Here is a 20,254-nt window from a genome sequence, read left to right as displayed (position 1 = left end):
GCTACACCCATTCCACTGCCAACAGCAAAACTTCTAAACCAAGTTCAAGATGTATGTATGTTTTCCTTGTTTTGACCTTAGACTCTGTCCCGGTGAGGGTGAGTGGTCAGAGTTCTGGGCTCTGGGTATTTGGATTAATGATCTTCTCCCCTCTGTGTAGATAGGTAATAAGTTTGAAGAAGTCTGAGATGGAGTGAGAGTCATTTGTCTCTGCTCATGCACAGTCTCAGCTATATGATTTTATAATGACTCCATTAAAGTATCCCTGGAAGGCAACAGCCTATTGAAGTCTGGTTTGATGACGTCAGAGGGCCATTTGGTTGGTTTGCTTATATCACTTTCTAGAACTTTGTCCTGGAGTCAACAGTCTTTAGGCCCTCCCTCTTCCTCCTCAGTGGCACAAGATTCTGTCCACACCTCGGTTTCTGGAAGCCCTCCCTGCCTCCCAACATTTTGGAACTGATTTCCAGTTTCCTCACATTCAGACGCCACTCTGCCCAGTTTCCCTTTCAAGTAGCTCTTGCTTCCATCTTATTCTTCTACTTTCAACATCATAAACCTGACTCATAACCTCAGCACTGGATCAGACTCGAATGCCCCTCCCCGCCAGCCCAACAAGGTCTGTCCTCACCATTCAGCAGCCTCACCATCGGTGTGGGGACCATGGCCCACCCACCAGGGTGCCCGTGCCCTTGGGTCCTGTTAGGGGAGCAGCTGCCCATTCTGCAAACAAGACCCACTGGGTTCCCTGCACTCGGCAGGGCTTACCTCAATCTCCTCGCAGTAAGTGAAGGTGACAGAAAACGAATGCTCAGTCTGGAATACGCCCTTTTGAAAAATTCTCTGAAGCCAAGATCTTGTAGCGGCGAGAGTCCCCTGGAAGACTGTTTTTACTGAATTCTTCTTTCCAGTTTCATTTCCCTGTCCTCCTGCTGAATCCTGTCACCACAAGTGAGAGACAGAGAGTTTAATTGTCCCTGCGCTGTGGACCCAAAGGATTGTCCAGATGCCACTCCCTTCCCCCCTGCACGCCCGACACCACCTGTGCGCTCAGACTCACCGGCCTGGCCAGAGCCTGCGCATTCATAGCACTTTCATTTCCCCAGAACATTTCGGCTTCACTCTGGGTGGGCAGCATGGGGGAACGAGGCAGGAGAAGGAGTGGCATGGATGCCCCAACAAATGACCCCAGGCAACTGTTAACAGAGGCAACTCTGCCTCGCCAATGCACAGACTTCCTGGGCTCTGAGCCGAGGAAGAGCTGACAAGCTTCCTCTGGACAGGGTGCGAAGGAGGCACCCAGGGCTCAGAGCTTCCAGCAGTTCAGAGAAGCCGAGCTAGTGTAAACCCTGCTCCTCAGTGACATGTTTGGTCTGCGGGCCAGGAGGTAAACCCACGTCCCCAACCACTGGTGCTCTTTCCTTGAGGTTCTCCCTTCATTCCCTCTCCCTGAAAAGCCCCTTTTCCCCGGGGTCAAGGGCTCCAAGGATGCCTCCCTCCCTCTCTCCCTCTCCTTCTCACCAGAAGCACCTTTACCACAAAGCAGATACAGCCCAGCCATCAGCCCCACTTAGAGGTCTCTCCCAGTTCTGTGTGTGTTTCCTTTTGCTTCAACTGAGCCCCTCAAATTGTGTGTCAGGACCCCCCAAAATTGAATCTGTTGCTGTCACTCCCTCCCTCCAGAGATGCCTGGCCCAAGGGCTAAAGACGCGGTGGCGAGGCAGCTGCCCAAGGAGCTGACAGCACGGTCAGTAACCAGAGCAAGTGCCAAGATGAGAAAGCACAAGCTATTTTCAAGGCACATAAAGGGTGCTGTACCCAGCCTGGTGGGGGCAGTTCTTCCCTGAAAGATTCGGGGAGCTCTGGGCAGCATGGGAGTGGTGGGCTGGGGTACAGGTGTGACGGGAGCATAGCACTCAGGATGTGGGTGGCAAGGGCCAGCGACAGTTCTGAGCTGAAAGCAGGACATGCTGACCCATGCGGAACATCCCCGCATGGTGCAACAGCTTCTAGAATAATCTGGAAGCTTTAGCAGGGTGTGCATGCCATCTGTGATCTGGCATTGCCTAGATCTCAGCTCCATCTCCAGCCACACTAGGCTACCTGTGGGTCCTCCGGAGCAGCATGTTCCTCTCCTCCCTGACATTGCACGGGCTGCTCTCTCGCCCTGTGGGAACGTCAGCCCCTCCGAAGGCCCTTTGTTCCCAGGGCACCTGATCAACACTCCAGCTTAGCATTAAGCCACTGTGCTGCAATTATGTGCTCACAGGATGGTCCCCCTCCTACGCATCCCTGCTGCCAGGGACCTGTCTTCTCCATCTGGGTGTCCCCTGCACCCAGCACAGATGATGGACGTAAGTGGATAACCCAAGTCTGAAAATCTACTCTAGAACCTTCAGCTTTGCTCCTTGTTTTTCTCGATCTGATGTCCTATCAATCCTGTCAACCCTTTATGTCAGCATGCAACCAAAAGCTTTGCAAAAACTCTTCATATACTTTGGTTTTATTTAATTTCAGTTCTGCAAAGCTTTCTGCTTTTATGGCACAGGTAGAGTATTTGGATCAGACTGTGGATTGCACTAATCTGAGATTCCAACCAACATTTAAGATAGTTATTTCTACAGGAACATATACCCTAAGTAACTGACAAATTTCAAATTTCTTGAACACAGTTTATCTAGACGTTGGCACTTGCCTATGATGGTTTAAATAATACCCACTTCAGGAGAAAGCAATCATCTTACCAATAATGTTTATTTTTAAATGTATCCTTGGTATTTTAAAGAAGAAAAATGAAAAGGAACAAGTTAAAACATATACTTAATTATTTTATATCACTAACGTCCCAGTTCTGACGTGTCAAATGCTTAACAAATAATTGGTCGATCTAAATATGAAATCATCTATCACCTTCATGTGGAAGCTCAAACTCAAGCTGGTGAAGATCACACAACAATGGGAAAATATAAGCTGCGCACAACAAGCAACGTCATGGATGGAACTCAGAGATGTCACGTCAAGTGAAGAAAGCCAGACACAAAAAGGAAAGAGTTCAAAGATGGGCAAAACTAATCCGTGGTGGTAGAGATCAGGAGAGTGGTTACCTCTGGGAGGTGTGGAGCGAGGGGGGACAGAGCTCTGGGATGTCCCTACAGCTTGATGAGGGAGATGGAGCCTGTGTGGAAAGGCTCTAAGGTGGGTACTTAGGTGTGTGGACCTCGCTACTGTATTTGAGTTTCAGTGAACAGGAATAAAGCTCAGGTGGGAAAGACTAGGCATGAATATGCATTTAGGTGGGGAGGTCCTTGCCTGAAGTCCCAGCCACTTGCAGAGCTCTTGAATTAACCCAGTCACAGCTGATACTCTACACTTGAGATCCTGCACTGCCTCCTTCCCTCCAACACAAGCCCTGGAGAGCAAGCACGCAGACCCTAGTTCACCAAAATAGCCTCGATGCACAGAACAAAACCTGGCATCAAGTAGGTACTGACAAACATCTGATGACACAATCAGCCACTCTGTGTCATTCCAGCAATCCTAGAATTAGCCTATCTCCTTTTTGAACTGAGGATGCTTCAGGTTCCGTAGCTCTCCTGGGTACAACATTACGTGTACGTGTTCCACTTACCACTAGAAGTTTAAGTATAATAATTCTGCAAACAATCTCAGCAGATAAGGCAGGCATCTCATAAAACGTGTATTCTTTTGTTATTCTGCAGGTAGTTTCGTGAAGTTTCAGGCACACAGTCAAGTAGGACTGTATCAAGGGCTCCTCAAGAATCCTACCCCACAAAGAGTTGAAAGAAATCAATGAAGTAATTTAGGAGGAATGAGAAAACAGTACCCCTTATCCATGACGAGTTCCTTCCCTTTAAAACACCTACAAGGAAGGCGTGTACTTGATCCCATATGGGTTAACATCCAGGACATTTCCATCTATCTTGAACTTGGGATTAAGATAAAAAGGAAACAAAGTCCTTTTGGTTTGCCTCCATGGTCTGAACTATTTTAACAAAAGCAAGTTAAACTATTTCCAAGTGTATTCCTTTGTTTGAAAAAACTCTTAGGGATGCATATTACCAAAGATTCAAATACCATATAAATTTTTTAAAAAATCAGGAAGATACAGGGAGGGAGAAAGAGAAAGAAATGCTAGAAGAATATATCCTGGGATATCCTGCGCATGAAATCTCTTCCCGCTCTGTGTGGACTTGCTTACTGGTTGACACATGACCAGAGCTGAGAGTTAGGGAGTTGATCAGAGTGGGGTTTAGAAGGCAGCATGAGAAAGGCATTACCTGGGGCAATTCTGTAATACACAGAATTAGGTGGGGTCCCTGAAGCCCCAGGTGCTTGATGTTAATGAAGACCTGACACCCCCACCTCCATCCTGAACACCCTACTAATTCAGATGAGGTGATCCTGGCAGTGCTCCAAGTATCTCGGAAAATACCTTCTCTCCCACAGGTACATTTCTATTGTTCTGCATTCGGTACACTGTGCCTTCTGGGTATCAGAGGTCACACAAATTTGCAGGAGCAAGTAATCTCAGATGATTACGGAAAGCTAACTTTGATTTTTATTTTCAACTTCCCTGACTTGTAAAAAAAATTTGAAGACTAAATGCTGACGAAATGCAGGATGCAAGCATGAATATGTAATATGATGGTGATCACTTAAAAATAAATGACAAAAATGCACAGGAAAAAAGACCAGATGGAAATAAACCAAAATCTTAGCAGCTGATTTCTATGCTTTTCCCTTTTTTAAAAAGTAGCATGATTACATTAATACCTAGAAAAAAGAAGTGGGATATATATTAATTTATGACCTTCCATTAATGACAGCAAATATGGGATACAGCCAATCAGTAGGCGATAACCGTGTGCAAGAGGAGAGAGACTACACCTTACTTTTCTACTTACTTTTCCCGAAACATATCCAGGAGGTGCAACAGCATTTCAAAAGTACTCTTAATACTCTAGGGTGGGGAAGAAAAGAAAAAAAAGAGAGGATTTAATCATGATGCCACCATCTTTGCTAAAACAGACCCCCCAAAATCCAACATAAATAGAGCATAATAATTATTTTCTTTCTATAAACAAATTTTAAGGGGCTCAAGTACTAATCTTATACCTTCTACAAATAAAACTCAGGATTTAAAATTATACTGTTTTGGGGACTTCCCTTGTGGTCCAGTGGTTAAGAATCCGCCTTCCAATGCAGGGGATGGAGGTTCGATCCCTGGTTGGGGAACTAAGATCCCACATGCCACAGGGCAACTAAGCCCACGCCACAACTACTGAGCTCACGTGCCACAACTAGGGAGAAGCCTGTGCGCTGCAACAAAGAGCCCGCACGCAGCAACAAAAGATCCTGCATGCCGCAACTAAGACCCAAAGTAGCCAAAAATAAATAAATATTTTTTTAAAAATAAAATAATACCATTTTATCCACCCCCAAAATGGGAAAGGACAGAGAGCAATTAGGAAGTGGACCAATACTCAGAATAACTTCTAGCCTTGCCCTGCACAATCACACATACCCAAAGGCTACTGTTTTATTGAGTTCTATTTACTGAAACAGAATAACTCAAGTAAATCAACCCTTTACCCTATGAAATATTGACCCCTCCTGGTTCTCTTTTTTCTAAATGCTTTACCCTGTCAGGTGTTCAGAAAAGGAGAATCACACATTCTGACTGATTCGGTTTTGATCTGCTTTTGCTAAGCAAGGACTCAAGAGCCGATTCCAGACAACAAACCTGGGAATTTCTGTTGGAGATTTCCTCAAGTCCTTCAAGCCGGTACCAAGTCCCTAGAAGACAGTCCAGGATACGAGGGGGTGAGTAACTCAGGTAGTCGATGAGGTCTTCCATGTAATGAACCAAGTTACTCAGAGGGAGCAAACTGAACCAGGATCGGAACAGATACTCATCCACATTTAGCAAATGTCTGTTCTTTCCCATTAGCTGGAGTAGTTGTTTCCTATATAAGGGAAAATTGGAACAGAAAAAAAAGGCAAAAGTGAGATCAGTAAAACAGACCAAGTTAGTTAAAATTATGTTAGAAGGGATCTGAAAAGTTCTGATTTCAAAAATGATTTAAATGCTAGGAACTCAATCAAATGAGAAGTAAACAATAATATATTAAGGATTCAGCAACATGGATGAACTCTGAGGACATGATGCTCAGTTAAATCAGCCACTTACAAAAGGACAAATACTCTGATTCCACTTATGTGAGGTCCCTAGAGGAGCCAGATTCATAGAGACAGACAGTAGAGTGGTGGGTGCCAGGGGCTGGTAGTGAGGGAGGGAGTAGACAGTCGTTGTTTAATGGGGACACAGTTTCAGTTTTACAAGATGAAAAGTTCTGGAGACGGATGGGGGTGACAGTTGCATAACAATGTGAATGTACTTAATGCCACTGAACCGTACACTTAAAATGATTAAAATGGTAAATTGTAGGTTAGGTATATTTTATCACAATAATAAAAGAATCCACCCAAAATTAAGCACTTTCCAGCTTTACTGAGATACAACTGGCATATGACGCTGTGTTACAGTTAAGATTAAATGTGTTGATTTGATACTCTTTCTTATTGCAAAATGATTACCACCATAGCATTACTTGATAGCGACACCCATTGTATCATATAGTTACCATTTCTTTTCTGTGGTGAAAACATTTTCTGCGGTGAAAACATTTAAAAGTTGCTACTCTCTTAGCTTACTGTAAGTAAACAATACAGTATTATTAACTATAGTTACCATGCTGTACATTAGCTCCCCAGAACTAATTTCTCTTCAGAGTACTGAAGTTTGTACTCTGACCAACATCTCCCCTTTTCCCCACCTCCCAGCCCCTGGTAATCACCATTCTACTCTCTGCTTCTGTGAGTTTGACTTTTTTACATTTCACATATAAGTGATATCATACAGTATTTGCCTTTATCTATCTGACTTATCTCACTTAGCATAATGCCCTCAAGGTCCATCCATGTGTTGCAAGTGGCAGGATTCCCTTTTTTTTGTGGCTGAATAATACTGCATCATATATACATATATATGATGATATACACAAGTATATATACATCATATATATGTATACACACACACATATACACACCACTGCTTTATTTATTCATTTGTTGATGGACACGTAGGTTGCTTCCACATCTTGCCTATTGTGAATAATGCTGCAATGAACACAGGGGTACAGATATCTCTTTGAGATACTTATTTCATTTCCGTGGGCTACATACCCACAAGTAGGACTGCTGGCAATCCTATGGCAATCCTATGGCAGTTCTTTTTTTAACTTTTGATACTGTTTTCCATTGTGGGTGCAATAATTTATGAACTAAGCATGTTGACGCGTGAATAAGCAAGTGCCCTGGATCAAACAGTCTATGCAAACCCAGTCTGGGGAAGGTCTTTAAATTATGCTGTTCTGTAACACTGCCCTGGAGACCCAAAAAGATGACAATGGGAAAGTAAATACAGCCGAGTGACACAGAAGCGACAGAGGCTACGCGAAACATATGGATGGATAAAGCTTCACTATATACTAAAGGCCACTTTTGCCTAAAAGACACGATCTTTAAGACCAATGCTAATGTTTGTCATTCTCCAGCTAAATTTCTTCTAGATAGTCAGTCTTCTAGATAAATGCCCCTTGAAGGGCAATTTAAAATATATATAATTATATAAATAATCTTAATTTGGCTTTAATTTCAAAACGTTGCAATAATAGTGAAGAAGAAATAATTCAGCTCACTCACTATTTCAATCCCTAAAAACCTATAGGCTAGATCCTATTGGATTAGGGGTGGGGAGGGCAGATGAGAGACTTGGAATAGTTTCTTTGACAAAAAACAAAGTAAATGGGGGATGTTATCTGTGCTTGGAAATAAGTGTTAGTATTAATTTTTTTGTACTGAACTTGTATTTTTTATTTAGCTTTTGTACTTAAATTTGATTTACCATTTTTCTTTTATGGATTGTGCTTTCTCTAAGAAATCTTTCCTTGCCTCAAAATAGTACTTCACTACCTCAAGATGTGCACCTACAATGTGCAAAGCCTCTGACCTGTGAAATTCTACTTTCAGGAATTTATCTTGAGGAAATAATTGGACAGGGAAAATTACAAAGAAGTGCATCAAAGCATGCTTACAAAGCGAAAGTGCAGAAATAATCCAAGCGTCCAGGCACAGAGAACCGGCTAAGTCAAATTTGCAACACTAAGCAGTCATTACAAAAGTAGGTATATATTTACTGGCAAAAAAAATCGTTCACAATATACTGTTAAATGAAAAAAAGAAGGTTGGAAAACAGGATAAAACAGAATCAATAATCTATCATAGAGGCGGGGCAGGAGGGAATTGCATGAAACCAGACAAAAGGTGCAAACTTCTAGATATAAGATAAATAAATGCTACGGATATAACGTACAACATGATAAATATAATGAACACTGCTCTGTGTTATATATGAAAGCTGCTCAGAGAGGAAATCCTAAGAGTTCTCATCGCAAGGGAGAAACTTTTTTTCTACTTCTTTAATTTTGCACCTATGAGGTAATAATAGATGTTCCCTAAACTTATCGTTGGTCATCATTTTGTGATGTAAGTCAAATCATTATGCTGTACACCTTAAACTTATACAGTGCTATAGGTCAATTATATCTCAATAAAACTGTAAGAAAAATACATAATCTATCTTTTGTGGTTGATTTTTTTTTTTTGCAGTACGCAGGCCTCTCACTGTTGTGGCCTCTCCGTTGCGGAGCACAGGCTCCGGATGCGCAGGCTCCGCGGCCATGGCTCACAGGCCCAGCCGCTCCGCAGCATGTGGGATCTTCCTGGACCGGGGCGCGAACCCGTGTCCCCTGCATCGGCAGGTGGACTCTCAACCACTGCGCCACCAGGGAAGCCCTGTGGTTGATTTTTAAGCATATAAAGCACCCACATATCGACATTTGGACAAAACCCTGCAAATACACAGGCCAAAGTGTCAACAGCAATGATTAGCTCTGGGGTTGCAGGCCATTTTTGTATTTTTCTTTGTATTTCTTGCTTGTTTAAAATTCTTTTTTTTTTTAATTTAATTTAATTTATTTTTTGGCTGCGATGGGTCTTCATTGCTGTGCACGGGCTTTCTCTAGTTGTGGGGAGAGGGGGCTACTCTTCGTTGCAGTGTGCAGGCTTCTCATTGTGGTAGCTTCTCTTGTTGTGGAGCACGGGCTCTAAGCACGTGGGCTTCAGTAGTTGCAGCACGCAGGCTCAGTAGCTGTGGCTCATGGGCTCTAGAGCACAGCCTCAGTAGTTGTGGTGCACGGGTTTAGTTGCTCCAAGGCATGTATCTTCCCAGACCAGGGTTCGAACCCGTGTCCCCTGCACTGGCAGGCGGATTCTTAACCACTGAGCCACCAGGGAAATCCCCTAAAATCTTTAAAGAAGTAATTTAAAAAGAAGTGATACATTACTTCCATCACTAAAAGCAGGAATGAGTGGGTACTAAAAGTCCACTGGAGATCTTGGAAGCACAGTTTTGATTCCAAGATTTACATACATAAGTGCAGGTCTGTAACTTACTGATCTGCTCTTTTTTCCCGAAACTCCAAGAAGGAGATGCCTTCAAGGGCTGCCCAGGTGTCCTCGGGCTGCACGCCTGAGTCCTGGGCTGGTGAGGACAGGTCCATGCAGTGGTGCAGCACAGGCAGGGCACACACCCAATGGTCAACCTTTCTGTCCATGCACATTTGGCACAGGTTTACCATGGATGCTCGCCAGCTAGAAAAGGAACAGAGATCCCATGTGAGCCCAGCACGGCCAGTGTCAGGCCAGCCCCGGGGGTCTGACACCCACCAGCGAAGGGACAGCTCCTCGCACAGAGCATAAGATAAGAGCGCGCTGGGTGTCTGAGCACAGAGTGACCAGATCAGGGAGAAACCTCAGGGGCCCCCTCGGCACCCCCAAAAAGCATCAGGCACTGAACTGGCCCTTTCGAAGCCCCAGAGCAAACTCCTGGTGGCATCTTTCCAACCTCCTTGACAGTGGAGGAGACAGAGGTTCAGAGAGGCATGTGATCTATGCAAGGCCCCCTGTGCCAGAGCTGGGGCTTGAACCCAGGTCATCTGGCAACAGTAAATCTACATATAAAGCAACTTTTTACATGTAAGGAAGGAGCCTATAAATAATACACGGCATGTTCCCTACAATCACAAAACACGGATGTTTCTTAAGACCTGGAAACACTTGTACATTTGCCAGCATTTCTTCTCTCTTTCAAAATGAACGGGGTTTAACTGGGTGTTTTAAATTTGTAAAACCACAAGGCAGGTGTTCCATAAGACTGACTGCTCAGAGAAGGCTGCCCAATATCACCCTAAAGTTCAATTCAAACAGCTCCAGAAAAAAGACCTTGGGACCATCAGAGGGTTCTGGGGCGGCACCTCCACCCAGTGAAACATGAGTGCCTTCAGGACAGGCCGCGGCCTCCACGCCACGAGTGCTCCGGGCCCAGCGCAGTGACACTCTGGCTCGTGAACTGGGCACGGCAACTGCAGAGGCCACGGGGAGGGCACCCACAGTACTTCCACAAACATCCTCAAGTCCGGCTTCGTTGTCTTACCTTGACACCCCCCCCAAGATACACGCACGTGGGGCTGAGTCATGATACACCTTGAAGCTGCTCAAAAGCAGGGTACTCAGGAGAACGTGAATAAGATGAAAACTGGTATATCGGCTAGAAGAGGCCAGTGGGACAGACACTGACGCGACAACAGTGAGCAGTAAAGTTACGGCTAGTTTTTATTCCTTGCATGTCTTCATCCATTCTCTGACAAGCACTTATTTTTATAATCAGATAAAAACCATTAGAGAGCTAGAAAATCTTTACACACACACACACACACTACCTCTGAGATGTTTCAAGGATGTGGATCAGATCCTTGCGAAGGGCATCCGGTGAACTGGCATTCGAGCAAAGGAGGCAACAGAGTGAGCTCAGGTCACTTTCCGGTAAGAGAAAGTGAAATTTTTCCACTGAGAAAAGGACAATCAGGCCCATTCTCAATTTACTCCTCACCGGGCAGTCTTCAGGCAGAGGGTCCGCCCTCATTTCCAGAAATGGTGCCATTTTCTTTGTCAAACATTCCCACAGGTGCTTTCTCACCTGCTCCCAGGAGAAAAGGGAGATACAGAACCACGGCATTGAACCCACCAGAGGTGTCAAGAGCTGCCCATCACTATGCTTACTTCCCCATCAGTTGGGCAGGGAGGGCTCTGTGGAGGGGTCACCCACTGCCTGCCTCCCCACTAAACCCTGAGCATCCCCCTCGCCCTGGGTCTTCGGGAGGTGCCGCCACTGGTACGTCCAAAGGCCTCAGCATGATGGAGGGGCTATCAAGTGCGGGGTCCTGAGCCTTATAAGGATATACTGGTCATCTCAGGTGTGGCTCCAGGTCTGTCTCAGAAATGCCTAAGCCATACCACAGAGCAGGTGGAGATGCAGTGAAGGGCACCAGCCTTCTTGTGGTGGAGGGGAAGGGCAGGTGAGGGGGCGGGACCAGTGGGGGAGGGGGGCAGGTGAGGAGGTGGGACCAGTGGGGGAGGGAGGCAGGTGAGGAGGTGGGACCAGTGGGGGGGGCAGGTGAGGAGGTGGGAGGAGGAAGAAAATGCGGAGAACAAAGAATTCCCTAGAGGTGGTACTAGGAGAAAAGGGACTGAAATATCCTGCCCCCATCCTCCTGGTCCACTGATTCTAGGGGTCATCTGGCCACTAGGAGGTGGAGTGATGCTGAGTGCCCAGGAGAAAGAGAAGGGAGCTGTTGCTGACACCCCTGAGACCTGGTACCTCCTTCTCTTCGTACTGCAGAGTGCTCCACAGCTGTTCTTCTCCTTCATAGATCATGGGCACCCGAATGACAGAATAAAACTGCTGGAACTGGGTGAAAAAGTTCTTTAAATTGATGGCATTCCAGGTCTCAAGGATGCTGAAGATGCGGTCCAGCATGACCGCAGCCGCGATCTGCTTCCCTTTCACCAAGTCTTTCCTTATACCATCTGTTAGATAATCCATCAATTTCTGGAACTTCCCAGGGGGCCTCCTACAAATTATATCATCGTACTGGTGCCAGTCTAAGATTAAAAGAGCAATGTTATACTTAGGAGCATCAAAACCACTAGACCTGGACACTCCACCCGGGAAGGCTGATCTTGACCAGAAGAAATAGGATGAAGGAGCCAAGGAAGGGAAGAAAGACAGGAACGTCACAGAACGTGGTAAATGGAAGGCAGCCAACACTTGCTCCATCCAGGTACCCATCCACAGATAAACAACAGGGGGCCTGGCCCCTGGGTGGAGCACGGCTGTTTAGGACAAGTAACCTGGACACCCTACAGTGAATTGAGTGAGGCACACGATTCAGCTGCCCTGAAAATACTTGAAACATGTCTTTGTCGAACTAGATGGTTCAGCACAATTGGTACATGAGTTCCTTAGAAAATGACCACACAGAGGTCAAAAATTTCATACTGAAACTGCATCCCTCACTAGCACTTGTGCACCATTTTGGTATGTTACTTGGTGCAAGTGCCCATTTCCTCTGTCCTGGGAACTGTGGTGCCCACTCCATGAAGGACGGTACAGGTCACATGGCAGACAAAACAGCCCTTGACATGGGGCAAGGGCTGAACCCATGGCTGCTCTTATAACCAGCTGAAATGATATGAGTACAGACCTAGAAAACCCAGGAAAATCAATTGTCAAATAATTAGAAGGCAAAGAGGTCAGTAAGGCACCAGAGGCAACACAAGTACATAAAAACAGCCATGAAAATCAGGAAGTCCAGCCTCTGAACAGGTCTCCTTCTCCTCACTGTGCAGTCTGCTCTTTGCTGGAAGTCCCCACTCAGCCATCCCTGCCCCATCCTGGCCCTGCCCAGCGATAACTTGGAATCACTGTTTGGATCTGACCTCAGGCATCACCTCCTGTGGAAGCTTTTCCTGCTCCATATGGTGTGGGACACAATGGCTCTCTCTCGGTTTTATAAAAATGCTCTTCCAGACAAAAGGTGAGTGAGAGCTGCTGGCCTGGAATGGCCAGTGCTGTGGAGGTGAAGGGAGTACCAATCAATGTCCTGGGCATGGGATACCCTCGACGCCAGGACGGTGGGACAGGGAGGGCCATTAATGGTCTTGGTCTTGAAGAATCTACTAGCAGAAATAAAATATTTAAGTTCCAAACCCCCAGAGAAAAGAGAAAGAAAATCCAAAAGTTAGAAAAAGTACAAAAAAGAACAAGGAAACAAGGTAGAGAGAAAAGACATGATTATTTGTCAAAAGTTGAGTCTTCCACTGACAGTCTCAATTCATGCCAATGGGCTAAATTCACCCATTAAAGATGATTAGATTGGGAATTCCCTGGTGGTCCAGTGGTTAGGACTCTGCGTTTCCACTGCACGGGGCACAGGTTCGATTACCAGTCTGGGAACTAAGATCCAGCAAGCCATGCGGCACGGACAAAAGAAAAAAAAAAAAAATGATGATCACATTGAATGGAAAGAAAAAAAAAAAACAAACCAACAACAGTCTAGCGAAACAGAGACAGGGCTGCAAGAGTTGAACTTGAGAGCAAACAGCAAGAGTTGGGACAAAAGCAGAGAGGCTAAGAGGGTAGGCAAGGAATGCAGACACAGCAGAATCAGTTTCAGGCAAAACACAGCACAAGGAAAAAGGCACTGGAAGGGACAGAGTGCTCGTGATGGCTGTTTCTGCCACCAGCACACATATCTGCCGTCTGGGTCTCCCCCATGTCACAGGGCTGGAGCCCAGAACCTCCATTCTGCCCGCCTTGCCGCAGTGGGTTCTACCAATGAGAGCACCCACAGGAGGCTTAGAAGGAGGGAGAGGGGAGGGAAGTCATCTCTCTCTCTGTTTATTGGGACTGATGAAAACTACATTTATTTAAGATAAACCACCACCACACCAAATAAAACAAAGCACAAAACTTCTCTCAATCAACAAGAGTGCCTTCCAGACACTCCTCCCAAATCACCTGCATTGATGATGTCAGGGGCTGGGGCACTTCCCCACCTGGGCTCAAGTAGTGACCTCCAGACCCTCAGAAGCCAACAAAGGCCCTCCCTGGCACTCCCATCAGGCCTTCCATTGGTTACTATGACTGACCTCCTTACTGCTTAAAACTCCTGATTTAACCCAACTCACCAGGGTACCATCTCCCAGGGAGCTCCAATGTCAACCTACCAACAGGGCATCTAAATAGAACGGCCCACACCAAGAAGTAGGCAGTTTAAGTGCCCGTGCAACAATAAGGAAAAAGCTTTAACACTCATTTTTTAAAAAAGCTTGCAAAGTATAATTATTGAAAAACACTAGAACAATATCACGATTAAGAAAAAAGCATCTGAAAATAATCTGGCAATTCTGAGTTACTCTACAACCTAAAAATCTGCTTAATGATAAACAGCTCATACTACTCAATATCAAAAGACAAACAACCCAATCAAAAAATGGGCAGAAGACCTAAACAGACATTTATCCAAAGAAGACATACAGATGGCCAACAGGCACATGAAAAGATGCTCAACAGCACTAATTATTAGAGAAATGCAAATCGAAACCACAATAAGGTATCACCTCACACTGGTCAGAATGGCCATCATCAAAAAGTCTACAAATAAATGCTGGAGAGGGTGTAGAGAAAAGGGAACCCTCCTACACTGCTGATGGGAATGTAAATTGGTACAGCCACTATGGAAAACGGTATGGAGGATCCTTAAAAAACTAAAAATAGAGCTACCATATGATCCAGCAATCCCACTCCTGGGCACATATCCAGAAAAGATGAAAACTCTATTTCGAAAAGATACATGCACACCAATGTTCACTGCAGCATTATTTACAATAGCCAAGACATGAAAGTAACCTAAGTGTCCATCAACAGATGAATGGATAAAGAAAACATTATGTGTGTGTGTGTGTGTGTGTGTGTGTGTGTGTGTGTGATGGAATATTACTCAGCCATTAAAAAAGAACGAAATATTGCCATGTGCAGCAAGTGGATGGACCTAGAGAATATCATATTAAGTGAAGTAAGTCAGACAGAGAAAGAAGAATATTATACGATATCACTTGTATGTGGAATTGAAAAGATAATACAAATGAATTTATTTACAAAACAGAAACAGACTCACAGACAAAGTAAACAAACATGGTTACCAAAGGAGAAAGTGAGGGGGAAAAGGATAAGTTAGGAGTATAGGATTAAGAGATATACACTACTGCATATAAAATAGATAAGCAACAAGGATTTACTGTATAGCACAGGAAACTATATTCAATATCTTATAATAAGCTATAATGGAAAATAATCTGAAAAAATATATATATATAAAACTGAATCACTTTGCTGTACACCTGAAACTAACACAACAACTAACTATACTTCAATGAAAGAGAGAGAGAGAGAGAGAAAGAAAGAAAGGAAGGAAGGAAGGAAGGAAGGAAGGAAGGAAGGAAGGAAGGAAGGAAGGAAGAAAGGGAAAGAAAATCTTTTTAATGGACTTTAAAATGATTGTCTCTGTGTTGAAAAGCACATCTCTATCTGGTTTGACAGCTTAAGTACCAGGACCCAGCCAGATAAAATCTGAAGTGACTAAGGCAGTGCTTCTTAAATAAGAGCAAATGGGACCTGCTATCCCAAATCACTACCACCTCGTCCGGCAAGATTAGATCAGCATCAGCTCTTGTCTGATGAGGGGTCACCTCAAGCATGGAAACAGCCAGTTTGGATCATCCAGCAAGTACAGGGCAAAACCAGAAAGTATCGCAGGGCTCTGTTCTTTGGTCAGCCCATACAGGATAGAGTCTTTTGGAGGCGATCAAGTCAACACTTGGGCACATTTAAAAAGAGAGCATGACTCTAGTTTCTTCTCTGTCTCTTTGGGCCAGTTCAAAATGACCAAGCACCTGCCCCACTGACCTCAATCGCTGTCAGCCCAACAGAGGTCCCAGCCACGGGCAGCATCAACTGCAAAGACCCCTCCAGATGATTCCAAAGCCCAGCCAGCAAATCACTCCCAGCTTTCAGGCCTTCCTAGCTGAGGCCCCAGACGTCAGAGAGCAGAAACCAGCCAGCCCTGCTGTGCTCCATCCAAACTCCTAACCCACACAAGTCATGAGTATAATTAAAAAAATAAATAAACAAAGCACCTGGTCTTGGTGACAGACTGGAACATCTCTCTCAAAAGCTGACAGATGGATCTTTTTAAACAAGGACTTTAATATTAAACAGGCTTTATCTAATAGATATACATACAGCTTTTGAGTCACAAAATTCATTATCCATTCTTTCTGAGCATACATGGAATATTTATGACAGACCAAGAAGTCAGTCACAAAGAAGATCTAAGCAAGTTCCTAAAAGTAGAACCCATATAGACTCTCTATATAGAACACATGCACATGTACACACACACACAAATACACACGCACACTGGACACACACACCTGACACACACACAAACACCACACACACTGCATACAGTGAGTAGAAAACAGAGCACAGAAAGAAGAATTAGATAACAGACAAGAGAAAGAAAGAGAAACAGAATAAAGTGAAAAAAAGAAAATAGAAGAGTGACACTTACGACAGACAGCAGGGGGCAGTGGACCAGCCCTTCATGGCTTCTGCTGGATGTCTTATTCACAGTCGCCATTTGGAAATCTGGGAAGGGCTTGTGGTCCTGGCAGCCCTGTTTCCCTTGCCCTTGCCCCTGCTCACTGCTGCCCCTCTAGGCCCCAGTCCCTTTACTTCCCAGCAGCTCTATCTTCTCTCCTTTCCCTTAGTAAAAATCCTTTCCCTTGTTTACTCTTGTGAGTGGTTAAGCCAACCTGATCAGAAACATGCTTCCAAGCTCAGGTTTATGAAACATAGAGCTGGGGGGGTAGGGCAGAGCCAATGCCAAGCAAAGAGGACCCACACGGGCCAAGGAAAGCCTTTGATCCCCAGGAGGAACGTCCAGCCTTCTGAGCTCCGATCAGGAGCCCAGCCTGAGGCTTACCTCCCGAGCCCAGAAGGGAAGATTTCACATGGAGACAGCGGTTCACGTGCTCGCCTTCCTTCTGCTGACATTTGTAGATGAACTCATACTCCACAGGGCCCTTGCCTCGCCAGAGGACGTACTTGTATGGAATGGGCTTATCCAGGTGCTGCTTAGAAATGATGGTTCTGCCTTCAACAAGGGACCCGTTCTCATGTAGGTCTCTGTGAATAAACAGGACACCAGCCCGTTATCCAAAAATCCTCTCCCAGAAATCTTCATTCTTCTCAAACATAGCACGGAGTGCAGACCCAGAGCTATAAATCGATGCTGACTGAGAGGATGTTTCCGGAACAAGGCATGGTTTTCATGCAGAGACAGAAAACAGGCCAAGGTGAAGTATGACAAAGAAGTGCATTACAGGGAAGAGTTGTTTGAAATATTCATCTTCCCAAAGTTCTAAGGGTTAATCAACTTGATAAAAATTATGATTTCAATGTATTTCAAAGACTGGATGTTCTGTACATTTCCTTACAGGCCTACTGAGATATACTCACTTGGTGTAGTACATCTCGCAGACATGATGATTCCATCCGGGCTTCCCAAATTCTTCTCCGCCCCTGACAAACACTTTGTGTTGCCTGGGGTTGAACTGGAAATGTTTTGAAATGATTGCATGGAAGTACACCGTGATTCCTTCCAAGGAGCTCAGTGGGCTGGGGGAAAGCCACGGAGGAAAACACCGATTATATTTGGATCAGTCTACCTCTCTGCACACACACACACTCACCCCCCCACACACACACACAGGCACACGTGTGCACACAGGATCCTTGTTTCTTGGCTGTGCACTAAGACACACCCCAACAAAGTGCAAGAGCGTCCACACTTCAGACAGGCTGTCTGCTGGGTGGGTGCCCTCGGCTCTCCCTCTACAGTGGAGGAGGACAGTGGGCGCGGTGGGGGGGGGTGATCTCTGCCCAGCTCCGAGGGGCTGAGGGCTGTGGCAGGAGGGGGTGGCTGAGTACTCTGGGACGTGACAGCCTCTCTCCTGACTTCTGTAAGGCCCGTGCTGCCTCAGGGACCCCAGGGACCATATTACAGAGCATTTCACCTGAGCAAGGAATTGGAACAGGTGCCCCTCCACTGCCTACCTCCTGAGTGTTCCCCTTTCCCCCAAGACTCAACAAGAGGGCAAGGTGGGAATCTCCTCTGGGGTGACATGGCCCCTTCCAGCCCCCGCTCAGGGTGGGGACCAGGCCTGTGCCACCCCGAGCCGGGTCACACCCACCACTCCTTAGCTCCGTGTGAGCTCTCCCTCTGGCTCCTTTGCTCCCTCTCATTTTTCACGGTGGCTGCATTATTTCTGTTATTCCCCTCTGGCTTCTTCGGGTCCTTCGGCTTGGCCTTCTCATTTTCACCTGCTTTTCCTCCAGAAACACCCATCTGGTCCTTGGTTGCAGCTTCCTGGAACAAGCACCCAAACCCCAATCTTGATGTCCAGCCTCCACGTTTGCCCCCAACAGGGGATGCTTCTCATAGCCGCCAGAGTGGTCACATTCCTTCCCTGCTCAGAACCTTCGAATGCCTTCTGGTCCACCTACCACAGCCTCCCAGGACTCCTCTCCGCACCGCTGTCAATGGCCCCTCTTTCCTGCTGCTCCCTGAACAGGTCCACCACACTCTACCTGGGGGCCTTTGCTCGTCCCCAGACAGCCACGCGACTCGCCTGTCACTCTTTCAGATCTCCTTGGAAGGCCTTGCCTGGCACCCACCTCCAACACCCCAGCCCCTCGCCCTACTTCTCTCCGCGGCACTTCTCACAGCCTGACTTCACTTTCTCTTTCTCCCCACTAGAATGTGAGCTCCAAAAGGCAGGAGCTGGTCTCATTTCAAATGTTAGGCTGCACCCCCAGCACCTAACACATATTCACCAAATGATTAAATTGAGCTGTGGAAGGAACGGGGCCAAAAGGAGCAGCCCATGGGACAGACAGCAAGGACGGGGACGGCTTCCTGGAAAGCCGACCAGGTCGGAATGAGACGCTTTACCTGGTGGTTGTCTCGGGAAGCAGGGACACTTGTGGGAGGCTGTTTCATTTTCTCAGTCTGATTTTTAACTTCTTTCCCAACTCTTTTCCCTGCATCAGCTGGCTCAGCTGCAGCAACACTTGCCTGGAAGAAATAAAGACCCCAAAACATCAGGGCCAACAGGACAAAATGGACAGGGAAACTCTAACTCAGTGGCATAAGGGTAAGTATATGCCACCAGCCCAGTGACAGGGGTCAGCAGCTCGGGGTGGAAGGGCAGCCCCTTCCACAGCTCCCCTTCCCAGGGAGCAAGTGCCAGTGGACACCCTTCCCAGACAGTGAAGTACTGTCAGAACTGCACTGCACAGCAAGGTGTCGAGACATAGCAGGCCAACCCCGGTCGTCACTCCCCTAACAACTCACCCCAGAGGCAGGGGCCCTGGCCTGCTGCCCAGTGGCCTGCGGCTCTTTCCCGGGCCTGGAGTGGTCCCCCTTTGGCTCAGGCAGTGGGAGCTCCTGAGCAGCATCTCTCTCCCTAGGAGGGCCTTCACTGGCAGAAGTGGGGAGGCCTTTGCCCTTGGAGGGGTTTGGGGAATGGTGGTCCTTCCCTTCCGGGAAGGCTCCTCCCAGAGTCTGGTCCTGGGGTACCGGGCTGCTCAGAGACTCGGTGCCCGTAGCTGCTTCTACTCCTCTCGCAACCTGGCCCTGCAGAGGGCGGCCCACAGCCTCCAGCGGCGTCTTGTCCACACTTGGGGGCTGGCTTGTCTGGTGGGTGGGACCACCCTGCTGAGCTGGGCTTTGGGGTGGGGCTGTGTCCGGGAGCTCAGGGTTTGCAAGCGAACTCAGACTACAGGGGCCCAAGAGGGATGAGGACAAGGGATCCAACTCTGCAGACGTGGAAGCATTCTGATTCCTTTTCTTCCTTTTTCTCCTTTTTCTCCCTTTCCTCTAAACAGAAAAAGAGACACACATGTTATTTCTCAGGTTTACTATACTCTCACCAATGTTTTCCTCCAATTTCCTTTCAATTTCTGAAGTACGTCAAGTGTAGCTCGACCAAACCACCTTACATCTGTTAAATCTACCATTTCTTTACCTTGGAAAGAATGAAATTGAGACACAAAGTGAATGGGAGTGGTGAACAGAGGGGAGGG

At 46.3% G+C, this 20,254-nt stretch overlaps 1 protein-coding gene across 4 annotated transcripts in view; it reads right to left on the bottom strand.

Annotated features, from left to right (window-relative positions):
* RNF213 (ring finger protein 213) overlaps positions 1-20,254 on the bottom strand; it is a 112,221-nt gene that overhangs the window by 67,371 nt on the left and 24,596 nt on the right. For all 4 annotated transcript variants that reach the window (XM_027080933.1, XM_027080932.1, XM_027080934.1 and 1 more), the window contains 12 exons: positions 19,524-20,048; positions 19,122-19,244; positions 18,361-18,536; positions 17,627-17,785; positions 17,091-17,293; positions 11,861-12,144; positions 10,923-11,179; positions 9,598-9,795; positions 5,765-5,987; positions 4,926-4,981; positions 3,629-3,782; positions 769-939 (listed from right to left, as the gene is read on the bottom strand). In XM_027080933.1, the coding sequence (XP_026936734.1) occupies positions 769-939; positions 3,629-3,782; positions 4,926-4,981; positions 5,765-5,987; positions 9,598-9,795; positions 10,923-11,179; positions 11,861-12,144; positions 17,091-17,293; positions 17,627-17,785; positions 18,361-18,536; positions 19,122-19,244; positions 19,524-20,048 (2,529 nt within the window). The remainder of the gene's footprint in view (positions 1-768; positions 940-3,628; positions 3,783-4,925; positions 4,982-5,764; positions 5,988-9,597; positions 9,796-10,922; positions 11,180-11,860; positions 12,145-17,090; positions 17,294-17,626; positions 17,786-18,360; positions 18,537-19,121; positions 19,245-19,523; positions 20,049-20,254) is intronic.

This window comes from Aethalodelphis obliquidens, unplaced genomic scaffold (genome assembly GCF_003676395.1).
Source record: "Aethalodelphis obliquidens isolate GAN/ISIS:26980383/991018 unplaced genomic scaffold, ASM367639v1 scaffold44, whole genome shotgun sequence".
Lineage (NCBI taxonomy): Eukaryota > Metazoa > Chordata > Mammalia > Artiodactyla > Delphinidae > Aethalodelphis > Aethalodelphis obliquidens.
The sequence above is the reverse complement of the archived record's forward strand: the minus strand, read 5'-3'. Positions and strand labels throughout refer to the sequence as shown.